This window comes from Phascolarctos cinereus, unplaced genomic scaffold (assembly GCF_003287225.1).
Source record: "Phascolarctos cinereus isolate Bilbo 61053 unplaced genomic scaffold, phaCin_HiC Scaffold_4;HRSCAF=312, whole genome shotgun sequence".
Lineage (NCBI taxonomy): Eukaryota > Metazoa > Chordata > Mammalia > Diprotodontia > Phascolarctidae > Phascolarctos > Phascolarctos cinereus.
Window position 1 is genome coordinate 170960420 of NW_027555847.1, and position 16641 is coordinate 170977060.

Consider the following 16641-nt stretch of genomic DNA (forward strand, 5'->3'; position numbering starts at 1 on the left):
AAACAAAAGTAATAGAAATTCTCACAAGAAAATGATATTCCCCTCACCCAAAATTTTATAAGTAAGCTGAAGAAAAGCTCCAAATAAATAGTTCTCTTCTTCATTTAGCTTATCAAAGTTGTGTTAGTTGTGGGTTTTTTTTATTGTGGGGTGAAAGAAGCAATAGGAACAGCACCCAAACCAATAGATGTCAAACATTATTGGAAGTGGCATCAGAAAAAAAATCTGTAAGATATAATAATGAAATGGATAACATGAATGAAAATTAAATTAAGAATTAAAATGAGTTAAAATCATAAGAGGAATCAAAGGAAGACCTGAATCAGCTAATAAGATCTGTTAGAATTAAAGGAAGGGCCAAATACAGGCACAATAAACTATGATGCTTTAAGAGATACGTGATGTCAGTAAAGATGCCTTTCCAGTGTGAATCTTATCGAGGTCTTTTTTTATAACTTTACCACAGGAATCCATCCCATATGCTGGAGGCCTTCCTTGATTGCTCCTGATATCAAAAAGATATCAGAGGAGTGTCTGTCATCTCTTAACTCACATGACCAGCCCATCTTCCCTTCCTATAATACATTTCCCTGATGACATCTTTTATTCCCATTCTTCTTTATAGTTCCTTATTGGTTATATATTGCAGCCCATTCACACGCACTGTACACTTCTCCATTGTCCTCTGTATAATATTCACTTTCACTTTTTCAAAGTTTTGTGCTTCACGGTGTCCAGCCATACAACAGCACCAAAATAATACTGGTATTAAAAAGATCCAGAAGGTTAGAGTCTTTAAGAGAGCTTTGTCATTTCCTGAAGGCAACCTAGCTTGTTGTTCTCTTCCTATTTGATTCTGGACTGAACTTGTTGCCCATCTGTACTGTCTTTCCCAGACGTACAAACTGATGGACAAGTTATATAGAGTGTTTATCTAACTGCACGTCATAATCTGGGCAACAGACATTATTCATATACTTGATCTTTCTTGTGTAGATTGCCAGGCAGAACTCTTGAGGCATTACAGTGCTCTTCTAGGAGACTACAATGTTCTAGGGCTTAATGTAACCAACACGACATCATCTGAAAAATCGAGCTGCTTAAGGACCTCGTTTTCCACAGGGATTTCCTCTTCAACTTGGACTCTGAACTGGATCTCCTCCCTCACAGTGTCGAACACTCTTGGTAAACATACATCTCTGCTTTGTCCCTTTCCTGATCACTACAATACAATCAGGCAATGAATACGGTTATTTATGTTATCATATCTTACAAGAAATCTTGACCAATTTTGAAGTATAAGCAGGAGATGCTTTGTTGGAAGAGAGCCTTTAAGACAGAATTTTGCTCTACTACATGAAATACTTTTTTCATAATCAACAGATAAGCATGGTGTAATCTTGTATTCTGACAGGAGAGTTGGAGAAGCCGCTCAGCAGATCATCTGCTTTGGTTGAAAGGTCATGTCTAGTGATGTATTAATCAAGCACAATGTGGATTAATTCACCTTAGCAGTGGAAGCATCTATTTAATACAGAAGCTATATTCATCAAGGAACTTTTATGAACAGTTCCTTAGACAGAAAAAGGATACTGAGGTTCACAGTTCCATAGTTATATTACCTTGATCATAGGGATTTTCCTGACTCATGTGCCTTCTTGGTAGTTTTCTTGTACCCCTAAAGTGTGCCCATTCTCCCCTACAGATGCTGAGTGCATTGGTGGGAGAGTGCAACTTATGTTTATGTATAGTATTTTATTATTCATGTATTTGTTTAATATGAGTAATATTAATATTTCTTCTGCCTTATTGCTAATTAAAAGGTTATTATAAGATCTAAAAGTGTCATTTTCCTGAGTGACTTGTTTTGTATAACTAGAAAGTCATTGGATAGGCGTGATGGCTAGGTAAATAGTGAAAGTTGTCATATTGGGACAGGACCCATATCATGAACCAAGTTAAACTCATGGAATCTGCTTTAGTGTTCAAAGACCTGGTCCACATCCACCAGGCTTGGAAAATATTTATAAAGAGTTGTCAACAGAAATAGATGATTTGGTCCATCCTAGTTATGGAGATTTGTCTGGTTGAGCCAAATAAAGTGTTCTCCTCAATGTAGTCCTTGAACAGCAAATCAATGCTCATTAGGAAAGAGGTTGGGAGCAATTTAAAGATGTGGTATTTTGGCTAAATCAAAACTTGAGTGGATTTGTCTTCCTGCTCTGGGGAATTATTCTCAGAAGAAAAGCATTCCTATTGATAGGAAATGCCACCATATCCTGCAGACTGCACATCCCACTCCACTGTCGGTGCATAGAAGGCTCTTTGGATGCAGGCATTTACCCAAGACCAATGAGTTACTAAGGAAGTCTGGCAAGACATCAGTTGGTTCAAAAGTACTTTGAAACAGCTGGAACAGAGGCAGGATGGTTCTTTCCATTTGTGAAAAGTTAAACTGTCTTTACATGTAATTTAAAAAAATAAAATACTATTAAAAATAAAGATTTGTTAATCATATTGAAAGTGAAAATTCCAAAGGAATAACATAACCTTTGCTGTGATCATTAGTGAAGAGTTTAGGGGTGGGAGAAATCTATACAAAATATGTGGGTTTTGTTCTTTTAACTAAGATTCCTAATTTGAGATGATTGGTCTTGAGTGTTTCAAAATATCAGCCAAATGATGGTAAAGGGAAAAAAAGTAACTTTTTTTACTTTTTCTTTGTTCCTTAGTCCTTTTTTCATTTATATTACAAAGTCCATTCACAGCTAAGATCTCAGTCATAAGAATATACACTTAATTTCCTCTAGAGTAATGGACACTCAGGCCCTTAACATTCTAGGGGCAAAGCCTTGCAAGAAAGCTTATTGCATGCATGTCTCTGTCTTTGGGATTGAGGCTAGAGTTTGAGGCTCTGGAAGAGGAGGGCAGTAGCATTTTTTCTTTCGTGAAAAAAGTCCTTTATTATAAGCTTATCTCTCAGTTGAGACTTCTTCAAAGCAATGACAATTATAGAAAATGAGACTTAGTTTTTATGGACTATGAGATCTTTTATGGACCACAAGGCAGTATAAACTATATTTAACCAAGAACTGCTAAAGAATTGATTAAAAGTTAATTGGATATGAAAAAAATTCTCTAAATCACTAATTAGAGAAATACAAGTTAAAACAACTCTGAGGTACTACTTCATACCTATAAGATTGGACAACATGAGAGAAAAGGAAAATGACAAATGCTGAAATGCACACTAATGTTAGTGGAGTTGTGAACAGGCCCAACTATTCTGGAAAACAATTTGGAACTATGTCCAATACCAGCATTACCACTACTAGGTTTGTATCCCAAAGAGATCAAAGAAAGATAAAAAGGACCTGTATGTGCAAAAATAATTGTAACAGCTCTTTTTGTGGTGGTAAGGAATTGAAGATCTAGAGGATACCCATCAATTGGGGAATGGCTGAACAAGTTGTGGTATGTGATTGTAATGGAATACTATTATGTTATAAGAAATCACCAAGAGGATGGTTTCAGAAAAATCTGGGAAGACATATGAACTGATACAAAGTAAAGTGAATAGAACCAGGACAATATTGTACACAGTAATAGCAATATTATGATGCTAATCAACTATGAAAGACTACGCTGATCAATACAATTATCTACCACAATTCCAAAAGACTCTTGATGGAAAGTACTATCCACTTTCGGAGAAAGAACTGATAAACTCTGAAGCACAATTTTTTCACTTTCTTTTTTTTTGTGTGTGTTACTTGGTTAATATGGAAATATATTTTGCATGACTTTACATGTATAATGGGTATTAAATTGCTTGATTTCTCAATGGGTGGGAGAGGGAAGGAGAGAATTTGAAACTCAAAATTAAAAAAAAGAATGTTAAAAAAGAAAATTAATTGTAGACTAAATTAACTTAATCCTAAAGAATGAGTAGACCAAACAACAAATGACAGAAACAATCAATAGTTTCATTAAAGATAATGACAACAATTGAAAATATCTAACAAAATTTTTGGGATGCAGTCAAAGCATTCTTTCCTTGAGGGAAAATGTATTATCTATAGTCACTTTTATCAATAAAAAAGAAAGAAAGAACATGTCAATGACTTGGGCTTGCAACTAAAAAAAATTAGAAAACCAACTAATAAAAAAACCCCAACTATTTAGTTATACTCAACTAAATACCGGAATAGAAATCCTAAAAATCAAAGAGAAGATAAACAAAATTCAGAACAAAACAAAAAGATTGAATTAAGAAAATGAAAGTAGATTTTTTTTTAAAAAGAGTGGGTCAGACTAATTGAGCCAGCCCTAAAAGTAAGCAGGTACCTGCATGACTGGGTAAGTGCTGTGAGACACCACAAGTGAAAATGGTCACTCCACACACCTATTCCACAAAGACTAAAATAAAAGTCCATGCCATTTAAGGACATTGTATTGTACATGAAGAAAGCCATTGTATCCTACTATGCCCAACTCTCCAAATATTTAGCCCTAGAAACCGGAATTTCTTCATACTAACCTACATGCTCTCCTGCTAGATGGTTTCTAACTTATTTCACATCTACCCTTATAGACATTGTTGTTAATATATATGCATATATACACACACATATATATATCTCAACCTCACAAGTACAGCATGAGGGGGTCATGACTATATACTTTGTGTAAAACAAACCTGGGGTTTTTAGTGGACTTTAAGTTCAATATAGGGTCACAGATTTTGAACATGAAGGGATCTTAAAAGCAATCTAGTATAACCTGCTCATTTTACATATCAGAAAACTGAGGCTCAGAGAGGGGGAGATGCTTTGCTCAAAGATAAACAGTAGTAAGTTTCAGATTGAGGATTCATAGGTCCTTTGGCTCCAAATCCAGAACTCTTTCCACCTACCACTACTTTTCCACTGGGAGTCAAAAGTGTGGCCTGGTGGCCAAAAAAACCCAAAAGCCTTGGTATCCAGAACAAAAGAGGAAATAGTTACATTATACTCTCTGTCTTGGTTAGATCGTCTGGAGTACTGTGTTCAGTTCTATGTATTATGTTTTAGGAAAGACATAAATAATCTGGAAATCTGTGCAGAAGATAGTAACAAGGATGTAAAAGTAATGAAGAATATTCCAAAAGACCAGAGCTGTAATTTGGATGGATCTGCTGGAAATTTGTCCCAGGTCAGGATATTTAGTGGGTACTGTGAGCAATATCCTGGGAATGCTTCTCATTCTCTTCAGGAACATCTCAGGGGAGCCACCATCAGAAACTGCCACTTGCCCCAAGTACTGAAATTGCTAGTTGTAGCAATATACATCAGAGATGTTGAAGGAACTGGGAATGTATAGCTTTGAGAAGATAATTTTTATTTTTATTTATTTTTGGTTACATTTTGAGTTTTGAGTTGTCTCCCTCCCTTCCTCTTAACTCTGCATTAGAGAAAGCCAATATATATGTATATATATACATATGTGTATATGTATGTATATAGATATGTATGTATGTATGTATGTATATACATATATATGAAGTCACTTAACCCTATTTGCCTCAGTTTCCTCATCTGTAAAATGAGCTAGAGAAGGAAATGACAAACTGCTCCAGTATCTTTGCCAAGAAAACTCTAAACTGGGTCATGAAGAGTCAAACATGACTGAAAATATAATACTATTCCTATTTTTCTTGGAGATGTATAGTCCTTCATAGTTGATTTCAATGATCATATTACTTGGAATGGCTTAGTCATTCACAGTTACTCTTCAAACAATATTGCTGTTATTGTATATAATGTTCCCTTGATTCTACTTGTTTCACTCTGCATTATTTCATGCAAGTCTTTCCATGATTTTCCAAAATTAACTGTCTCATCATTTCTTATAGCACAGAAGTAATCCATCACAATCACATACCACAATTTATTCAGCCATTGCCTAATTCTTCTGTCCATCACAAAGAAATCTACTATAAATATTTTAGAACATATGGGTTCTTGTCCTTTTTCCCTTGGGAAACAGACCTAATAGTGTTATTGCTGGGTCAAACGGTATACACGATTTTTAAATAGTATTTTTCCCCCCAATTACATGTAAAGATAGTTTTCAACATTTATTTTTGTAAGATTTTCAGTTCCAAAATTTTCTCCTTACTTTCCTTCCCTCCTCCCTCCCCAAGATAGCAAGTAATTTGATATAGGTTATACATATGCAATCACGTTAAACATATTTTCACATTTGTCATGGTGTGAAAGATGAATCAGAACAAAAGGGAAAAACCATGAGAAAGAAAAAACCAGAAGAAAAAGTGAAAGTAGTGTGCTTTTTATTTAGACTTTGTATTTAGATTTCGTAGTTCTTTCTCTGGATGTGGATAGCATGTTTCATCAGGAGTCTTTTGGAATTGTCTTGGATCATCATATTGCTGAGAAAAGCTAAGTCTGTCATAGTTGATCATCCAACAGTGTTGCTGTTACTGTGTACAATGTTCTCACGGTTTTGCTCACTTCACTCAGCATCAGTTCGTGTAAGTCTTTCCAGGTTTCTCTGAAATCCATCTGCTCATCATTTCTTATAGAAAATAGTATTGAATTACATTTATTGGGTTATATCATTCTTATAACTTTTGGCAAAATTCCAAATTACTGTCCAAAATGGTTGGATCACTTCACAATTTGACTAGCAATATGTTAGTATCCCAATTTTCCCACATCCCTTCCAGCATTTGTCATTTTCCTCTTCTATTATTTTAGCCAATCTGATAGATATGAGGTGGTACCTCAGAGTTATTTTAATTTGTATTTCTTTAATCAATAATGACTTAGAACTTTTTTCATGTGCCTATATATAGCTTCAATTTCTTCTTCCAAAAACTGCTTTGTCTTTTGACCGTTTTTGAATTGAGGAGTGATTCATATTCTTATAAATTTGAATCAGTTTTCCATATATATGATATATGAGGCCTTTATCTGGGAAACTGATTATAATGTTTTTTCTCCAATTTTTTGCTTTCCTTCTAATCATAGCTAAATGACTTTTATTTGTACAAAACCTTCTTAATTTAATGTAATCAAAAGAATCTGTTTTATATCCCACACTACTATCTATCTCTCATTTAATCATAAATTCTTCTCCTATCCATAAATCTGATAGGTAGTATGTTCCATGTTCCTTGAATTTACTTATGATATCTCCCTTTATGTCTAAGTCATGTATCTATTTTGACATTATCTTGGTAAATGGTGTAAGATATTGGTCTATACCTAGTTTCTGCCAGACTGCTTTCCAGTTTTCCCAGCAATTTTTACCAAATAATAAGTTCTTATGCCAAAAGCTTAGATCTTTGTGTTTATCAAACACAAGGTTACCATAGTCATTTACTACTCCTCTATCCCACTGATCCACCATTCTATTTCTTAGCCAGGACCAGATAGTTTTAATAATTATCACCTTATAGTACAGTTTAAGATCTGATACTGCTAGACTTCCTCCTGTAATTTTTTTTAATTCCTTTGATATTCTTGACCTTTTGTTCTTCCAAGTGAATTTTTTTTTTACTCAATAAAATAATTTTTTGGGTAGTTTAATTGGGATGACACTGAATAATTACACTAGTTTAGGTAGAATTGCAATTTTTATTTGTTTATTCATTTTTGGTGAGGCAGTCGGGGTTAAGTGACTTGCCCAGGGTCACACAGCTAATGCATAGCATGTGTCTGAGGCCAGATTTGAACTCAGGGTCCTCCTGACTCCAGGGCCGGTTCTCTATCCACTGTGCCATCTAGCTGCCCCTGTCATTTTTATTATATTGGCTCAGCCCACGCATGAACAACTGATATTTCTCTGATTGTTTGCATCTGAAATTATTTGTATAATTATGTTCATATAGTTCCTGGTTTTGTCTTGGCAGGTATACTCCCAGATATTTTATATTGCTTACAGTTATTTTAAATGAAATATCTCTTCCTATCTCTTCTTGCAGGGATTCATTGGTAATACATAGAAATGCTGATGATTTTTGTGGGTTTATTTTATATCCTGCTACTTTGCTAAAATTGTTTCAACTAATTTTTTAGTTGAATCTCTAGGATTCCAAGTATACCATCATATTGTCTGCAAAAAGAGATAGTTTTATTTCCTCATTGCCTGTTCTAATTCCATTTCATTTTCTTATTGCTTTTGCCAGCATTTCATCGAAAAATAGTGGTGATAATGGGCACCCTTGCTTTACTCCTGATTTTATTAGGAAGACTTCTAGCTTATCCTTTTTACAGATAATGTTTGCTGATGATTTCAGGTGGATGCTTCTTATTATTTTAAGGAAAAATCCATTTATACCTATACTTTTCGGGGGGTTTTTTGTTTTTAACAGGAATGAGTATTTTTTGTCAAAAGCTTTTCTGCATCTATTGATATAATCATGAGAATTTTTTGTTCATTATGTTATTGATATAATCAATTATTTTAATAGTTTTCCTTATATTGAACCAGCCCTTCATTCCTGATATAAATCCCACTTGGTCACAATGTATAACCTTTGTGATATATTGTTGCACTGTCTTAGTTAGTATTTTATTTAGGCTTTTTGCATCAATATTCATTAGTGAAATTGGTCTATAATTTTCTTTCTCTATTTTGCTTTTTTTGGTTTAGGTATCAGCACCATATTTGATTCACAAAAGGAGTTTGGCATTTGATTTGTAGCTCACTCTTACATAAAATCAAAATCATGTTTCAGATCTTCAGGGTTATTCTGATCTTTGATCAAAAGGAGGGAATGTGAAGGAAATTATGATTTTCATATTAATTGATATGATGTGTATAATGAATATACTAATAATTTAGATTTCTTAAAGCTGCCTCTTCTGGCTTTGGAATCAGAGTTTACAATGCAGTTGAAATGATCAATCAAACCCTTGATGACACTCACAATCACTACATTCCTATGCCTGTGTACATTAAGTGAAGCAAATCAAAGATTGTAGAACCTGCTTCTATCACAGAACTCTGGTCTTGTGCTCCACCAAGTAATGATCCCCAAGGACTTGAAACAGTACTGTTCCCATAGAATTCCAGAACACCTGTATCGTCCTGCACTCATGGGCTTGTTGTGGGAGACCACTCAGGCCCTGGAAATGACTGTTTGTAATCCACCTTTCTCTCCCCTTTTCCCATTTGTGATTTATATATATATATATGCTGCGCCTTTACTCCAACATAGGGAGCATTCCTCACTCTGAAAGTAATTAAGGAAATCACTACTTGTTTCCTGGCCCACCCCCTCAAAAAAAAGGTAAATAGCAACCTCTTGTTAACCCTTTCTTGACTTCCTAATTTGTTTCTGAGTCTTCTGCATCATTAGGAATGGCAAATATGGTCCCTTTTAGATAAAGGCTACGGTAGATGCTGAAAAAGGGAAAATACCTCAAAAAGATCACTCAGCATGCCCCACTTCTCTCCCCTGGAATCATGGGTATATCTCAGGTATGGGGAATGCTAACAATTAATTAATTAATAATAATTACAGCCCATGTCCCTCTGTTAACCCCTCAAATCTCAGATCAGATTAAGAAAAAAGAATGCTAAAGAATTATAGGGAAACATGAATGTCTATCTGTTCCATCTGGTAAAAGAGGGGGCAGTAGCTGCACTGGGGCCCCACACACTGTGCCCCAGCAGCCCCTCAACCCCAGCACCTGCAGCTGTCAAGGTGGTGGCAGAGTCAGGCCCCATTGCCAGCATTCTCAGAACCTTATCACCAGAGAACTACCACCAATGGGAAGGTTCCAGCACCAGCCACCCCAGCCCTTAGGCAGTACCTTATGTCACACCCTGAAAAGCCCAGTCATTCAGTGTCTCCAAGGCAGGCCTGGCCTTTGGCAGGTCCCATCCAACTACTACCTGGGAGAGTCCGGGCACCTGGCAGCACTTAGAATGGCAGTACAAGGTTGGGGAGCCAGTCAGCCTCTGTCCTTGGTAAGCCCACCCTTCTTTGCTGCAGTTGCAGAAATGTATTAGCTGTGCAATTTGTGGCAAGTTATTTTATCTCTGTCCCCCGTTTCCTGATCTGCAAAGAGAAAGGTAGTAATGGTTGTTGTTGTGAAATCAAAATGATATAGTGACTGTAAAGTGCTTAACAAAGTGACTGGCATATGCTAAGCACTACATTATTATTATTTCTCTAATTTAATGTAACTGTTCCATACTTGATGACTTTAAAGTGGTTTTCAAATACCAAAGATAATAAGATCAATGATTTTTATATGTGATCATTTGGAAATGCAATTGATGTCATCTGAAGTTTATTATTTGTGTTATTCAATAATAACATTTCTAAATTTTTAATATTTCTAAATTGCATCGTATTTCTAAAATCTCTTATGTTGTGAAATTTGAGAGACCATTGCAAAACAGAAATTCTGGTAGATAAGACAATTTTTAATCTGGTTTTTGTTACATAAGAATTGGGCTTTTAAAAGGATATGATAAAAATTAGATCTTTGAAAACTGTTAAATATTTAATAAGGTATATTTAATTATAAACAGGTAATCATCATCATCATCATCATATTTACTCTAATAGGAGATTTTCATTTGAAAACCTTGGCTATTTAATTAATTAATTTATTTGTTTGTTTATTCATTCATTCATTCATTTATTTGTTTATAGGCAATTGGGGTTAAGTGACTTGCCCAGGGTCACACAGCTAGTAAGTAAACCTTGGCTATTTTGAAAGTATATAAGGTGGTCTAAAGATGTAGCTTCAACATATTAATGGTGAATCAACTATTAGGTATTTGCCATATGTTTGAAGCCCCAGAATATGGGTAGTTTTATTTATAAATAAAGGATTAATGAAATGTTAACTGTTAGGGAAACATCAGGAAAATTCAAGCTCTAAGTTGAGGTTAGTGAAATTTTGGTATTTAAAGTAAAAAATTCTGGGATTGTAACTTATTATTGTTTTGAACTTTGATTACTGGGATAGTTATCTGTATTGTCAGTGAAAAATGGCATGTGCAGCAGTCTGAAAACTGCTAAAGTAGATGTTTGTGCCTGGGAAAGGTTGTGGGGATGAACTAGAACAAAGCCTAGGTAGTATACTCCTGACTGTATTTCTCCATTGTGCTGTTCCTTTCTGAAAAGGAAAATTCTCCACCTACTTAATCCTGAGCCTTGCCTTTAACACTCTGTGACTGTATGATTGGCTGTCAGATATGACTCATGCCTGGAAGCAAATAGAGCTAAGGGAGTTTTTCCCCTGTGTTATGACCATGTCCCTCTTTTTCCTTTCACACATATCAAATTTCTATAATCAAGAAGTTTTGTAAATACAACACTAAATCTATTAAGTAATAGATTGATACTGGAACATCTCTAAGCTATTATAATAGGATTCAAGTATGAACATCTCATAATTTTAACCTATATTTATGGTCAAATTATAATATAGGGATAATATCACCCAAAGGGGGAAATGATTAGACAAAGATGTAATGATAAAGGTTTCTAATTAAATGGAATAGCAAATTTTGAAAAAAAGCAACAGGATTAGACTGTTTCCTCTAAAGAACTATAAACAGTTGTATATGATTGGCTTCCAAAGTTTATCTATCATGGAAATACAGGCTTTGAGTTTTAGTTTTAAGTATAGTAATTTGTTTTGGTGATAAGTTCTCAAAACTGGATTAAGGATTTATTAAGGATTAATTGGATTTTACACAAAAATTGTATTGATAATGGTACAGATTTTTTAAGTATCTGATAATCTTAAAGTATAGAAGAGTTCATTTTTAGTTAGACCCTCATAAATTTTCAAAAGATTCTTATATCAGGTACAAGATTTAGGTAAGGATAGAAACAGAATATATATATATATATATATAATATATATATATAAAATATGTAAACTGAAATTCTCTGAAAGTTCAAAATTGGAGAACCAGATTTCAGTGATTGCATTAGATTAGGTCAGAACCTCTAGATTTGGAACCAGGGAAGCCCCTTTTAGAGTTGTCCTGGGAATAAAGATGTCAATGTTTAAGTTTTCTTGGTTAATTTGGTGACATGTAAATCTCCCTTCTCAGAACTAATCCACTGTGAGCCCCCTAAGTAATCTGATCTGTACCTGATTTGGGGAATTGTGAGAAAAGCTTTATTGCATTAATTCTGGATCATCTGAAGCAAGCCCCTGCTCCCGAGTAGACAGACCCAGAAGCTGCCAACATCCAGATGAGACAGCTGTCTCAAGATTCCAAATGAGGAGCTGAATCTACTGTCCTAGTTTTTTCCTCTCCCCTTTTGTTATGTACCCAACCACCAAGGCCCTGATCATTTTCTCACTCTGACATTCTTGGCCTCCTCTCTTTTTAATAAATTATCTGGGACACATTTCCCCAGTAGGTCCCTTCAAGGAACTAACCCCCGGGGCATATCTCATGACATATACCTACCTCTCTTTTATTGGCCATAAGGTAGGGGTTTTTTCAGACTCCCTTCCTTTGGCCAAAAGGGAGAAATGTCAAAATATTTTGGACATACTCTATTTCGCAGGGCTAAGGCTGTGTCCTGAGCTTGGCATAATAATAATCCTCTGTGCTGTTTAGGATGATATCACCCTCTGGCAATGTGTATTGCTTAGACCAGCACCAGGTGTTCACTGAGGGATTCAGCTCCCCCTGTTTCCCAGGGCCATATTCATAATCCCGGTTCCTTGTCATTGACAGGTACTGCACTCCTGTTCCCCTCATAGAACTCTGGTTCTGTGCTCAGCAGGGTGGGCTTGTCTCCAAAGGCTTGGGACAATACTATTCCCACAGGACCCATGGGAACAGTAACTCAAGACCTAAAAGTGATTATGTCATGGCCTACCCCAGGATGTATATAAGATCTGCCTTTCCAGCATGTTAAGCCCTCCTTCTCCTCACTCTGAAATTAATTAAACTTCTGTTTGTGTCCTGACTCTCCTCTCTCTAGCCTGCTCTGTTTGTCTGGCTCTGGCCACCCACAGATTAGAGGTCAGTTCTGGTTCAGTTGACACAAGAGAGATTAAATTTGTGCTTCTTAGTCTCAGAGGGCAATTAGGAACAATTGGTAGAAGTTGTAGAGAAGTAGATTTAAATGATCTAAGTGTAGTAATTTCCACTGTCCAAAAGCTGATGATCTGCTTTAGGAGGCTGAATGTTACATATATTATAGAACAGATTCTTCAGGTGGGAGATGGGCTAGATGACTTTTGAAGTCCTTTCCACAGGATCATGGATTCAGAGGTGGAAGTCATCTTAGAGGTCATCTGGTCTAACCCTCTCCTATTATAGAGGACAAAACGGCTAGTTTAGGTGACTTTCCCAGGCTCACAGATAGCAACACATAGGATTCAAGCCCAGATCCTTTGCCCCCAAATCCAGCACTTTTTCCTCTGCACTCTCCTCTATGAACCTGAGGTTCTGTTCATGCCATTGTCCTATTGTATTTTGTTGGGGTAATGACAACCTCAAAGGATGATGGTGTTGCTTTCAACAGTTATAGGGAAGTTTGGAAGGGAGGAAGGTTTTGGGGAAAAGTGTTCAGTTTCAGACATGTTAATTCTAAGATGTATATAAGACATCCAATTGGAGATGCTAGATTGGAGGTTGAGAGGTCAGGGCTGTATGGGTAGCGTTCAGAATCATCTGCATAGAGAATATAATGAATTCATGGGAGCTTTTGAGATCGAGTGAAATAATAGAGGGAGAAGAGCGTTCAGGAAAGTCTTGAGGATCCAAAATTAGCAGGTGAGGTTTGGATGAAAATCTATGAAAGGAGATTGAGAAGCAGTCAGACAGGTAGATGTAGAACCAGGAGAGAGGAGTGTTAAGGAAAGCCTAAAGACGGATAGTGTTGCATAAGAAGTCAAGATGAGGACTGAGAAAAGGACATTCATTAGATATGGCAATTAAAAAATAACTTTGGAGTGAGCAGTTTCAGTTGAATGATGAGGTCCGAAGCCAGCCTGAAGAGAGAAAAGAGAGAAGAAAGAAAGCGGGGGCATGTTTGTAAAACACCTTGGCAAGGAGTCGAAACGCAAAAGGGAGGAGAGACATAGGACCTCACAGACCTAGTGAGGGGACTTTGGTCTGTTTTTAGGATGGGGCATGTTTGTAGGCAGCGGGGATGCAACCAATAGACAGGGAGGGATGGAAGGTAAGTGAGAAAGAGATGATGGCAGGACCCCAAGGCTCACACCAGGAGCCGCTACGTAGCCCCGGGGGAGAATCAGGTCATTGTAGGGCGGGGACTCCCGCCCTGAAGGGCGGCCCTGCAACAGGAGGCTGCGCTGCCGAATTAAGAGGCGGGCTCCGGTCGCGACAGCGCCATGATGTCGCGACAGCACAATATCTGAACGTGAGAACAACACCCCACCTTCCCGGATGGAACGACCCTTACCACCATCCGAAGGGAAGTAAGTACTGGGCGGGACTCGGCCAAAGGAAGCGGGGAGGGCCCTCGTGCAGCTTCGGGAGACGTGGCCGGCCACGTGATGCGCGTCGACGCGCGCTGTTTCCGGAAGTCTCCGTCGCGCGCGCCCCCGCCCTCGCCGCCGCTGCCGCCGCGCTGCCACTGCCACCCGGTGCAGTTTAGGGGAAGGAAGGCTCGGGTGCCGCCGCCACCGCCACCACCGCCGCCTCTGCGACGCCGTCGGGGTGGGGGGGAGGGTGGGGTGACGACGAGGCTGCAGGATGGAGATGATCCGGAGCAGTGCGTGCCTCTTCTCTCCCTCTCTGCCGATTCCGCTATGTCCTCTCCCCACCCTCCTTCCCTCCACTCCTGGCCTGGGCTTCGACCCCCGGGCCTCTGTCAGGCCTTAGGGGCCGGGCCTGGAGACTGTCTGGCTGCTGCCCTCGGCCCCCCGGAGCTGCTGAGCGATGCATTTAGCCCGCGCGCCGCCTGTCCCTCTCCTACATCCCCACGTTGCTGCTGCTGCTGTCCCCTCACCCCCACCCCCAACCCCCAGCTCCCCTCGGCTCCAGGCAGCTTAGGGGCTGCGAGTGCTTTGGACGCCTCCGTCCACCCACGCCCTTCCCCCTCCCCTTCCCCTCAGCCTCCTGTCTTCGGATGTGGAGGGCTGAACCTGGGGCCCCAGTCTGAGCCTTTTCTTGGTTTCTCTGCAGATTTTAAAAATAATCTTCACAAAGTATACCAGGCCATTGAGGAGGCGGATTTCTTGGCAATCGATGGGGAGTTTTCAGGTATCCCGTCCAGGGTTTTGATAGCGTCTTCTCCCAAACCTTGCTTGTAGACGACTAGGGACATGATGTTGGGTCACCTGGTCCAGGGCCACGTTTGGTAGCATCTCCTATCCTAATGCCCCACCCTACTGAGTAACCTGGGGAAATTAATCTCTTCTTACTACGTTATGAAATGGGTGCATCTTGAAGAGATCCGTTGTGTTTGGTTACTTTTTGGAATCATTTTAGTAACTACAAATGCATCTTATAAAAAATCATGTAGGATAATATATATGAAAGCAATTAGATAGGTTTTGGTGTTGGTATGACACCTTCTGTTGATTGGGAAATAGGACAACTTACAAATGACGGTGAAGTTATGTAGTTGTAGACATATTATTGACAATCCAGAGGGTATGCATGTAATGCTGGGTCAGTGAACCTACAGCTGTATTTGTTGTTTGAACAAAAGCGTGATACTGTTAATTAAAACTGGCTTGATCACTTTTTTGCTTTGATTCAGACTCCTGAGTTTGTTCCCAGATTGATTAGTGGCTGAATTGATTGGCAAATATGGAAAACCACTTAATTGTTTATAAAGGAAATTGATGGCCTAGTTGGTCCATAAAATTCTCACAGCTCAAAGAGGCAGAGTTTACAGCTTGTTCTTAAATTGTAATTTTAGCAAAATTCTTTTTTTTCCTTGAAAATTTTTTTTGTTGATGGTACTAAGCATATTTTTTGGCCAAATTGTTTGATTCATTGTCTATGTAAAGTTTTTGGTTGCTGTTAACAAAAGCATTTTCAAAGAAAATCTGTCTTTTGGTGATGTTGCTAGCCTATCCACAAAATGAAGATTGATATAGATAGAAAAATATTCATCACCTGGAAGCCAAACTTCTGGTGATGAGCCTTTCTTAACTAGGCAGGTCCTTCCACAACATACAGAGTCCTTATCTGGTCCTGTTTCAAAGGATATATGTGAGCTTATGCTTTTACGGCATCGATTAGAACCTAGAACTACTTCTACAACATCAATAACGCGTCTAGTTAAGACTTTAATGGGATTAATATTCTTTAACTCCTAATTTATATGGCGTATTGATGTTTGCAGGTGTATTTCCATTTCTGAAAGAGACTATTTAACTGACTGTTAAATTAACTCATTTGAAAAATAAATTTACCCTCTCAAATTAATTCCATTGTGGAATTTTTTAGTATTGACTTAGACTGACAGATGAATGTATGTTTATAGATGATAATGCTTATTGTTAGTAATCAACCTTGATAAAAGAACTTCTATTTACTCATTTCGTGCAAAGATATGAAGCTGTGTATATTGTTCTGGAAAATATTTTCTTTACATTAGCATTGATTGATCATTTAATTTCTACGTGATGTGTTTAATCTTGAAAAGTTACTGAAATA

The 16641-nt window shown here is 37.7% G+C and overlaps 1 protein-coding gene and 1 pseudogene across 4 annotated transcripts in view; both read left to right on the forward strand.

Moving 5' to 3' along the window:
- The first annotated feature begins 401 nt into the window (after positions 1-401).
- LOC110198349 (uracil-DNA glycosylase-like) lies at positions 402-2405 on the forward strand (annotated as a pseudogene).
- A 12156-nt stretch (positions 2406-14561) lies between these two features.
- The window catches only part of PARN (poly(A)-specific ribonuclease), a 180083-nt gene continuing 178003 nt past the window's right edge, over positions 14562-16641 (forward strand). For 2 of the 4 annotated variants that reach the window (XM_020972533.2, XM_078152781.1), the window contains exons 1-2: positions 14563-14743; positions 15157-15234. In XM_020972533.2, coding sequence (XP_020828192.1) covers positions 14725-14743; positions 15157-15234 — 97 coding nt within the window. In that variant the 5' untranslated portion in view covers positions 14563-14724. Of the gene's footprint in view, positions 14744-15156; positions 15235-16641 lie in introns of all 4 variants that reach the window. The other 2 variants (XR_013485983.1, XM_020972534.2) reach the window with 2 other exon arrangements.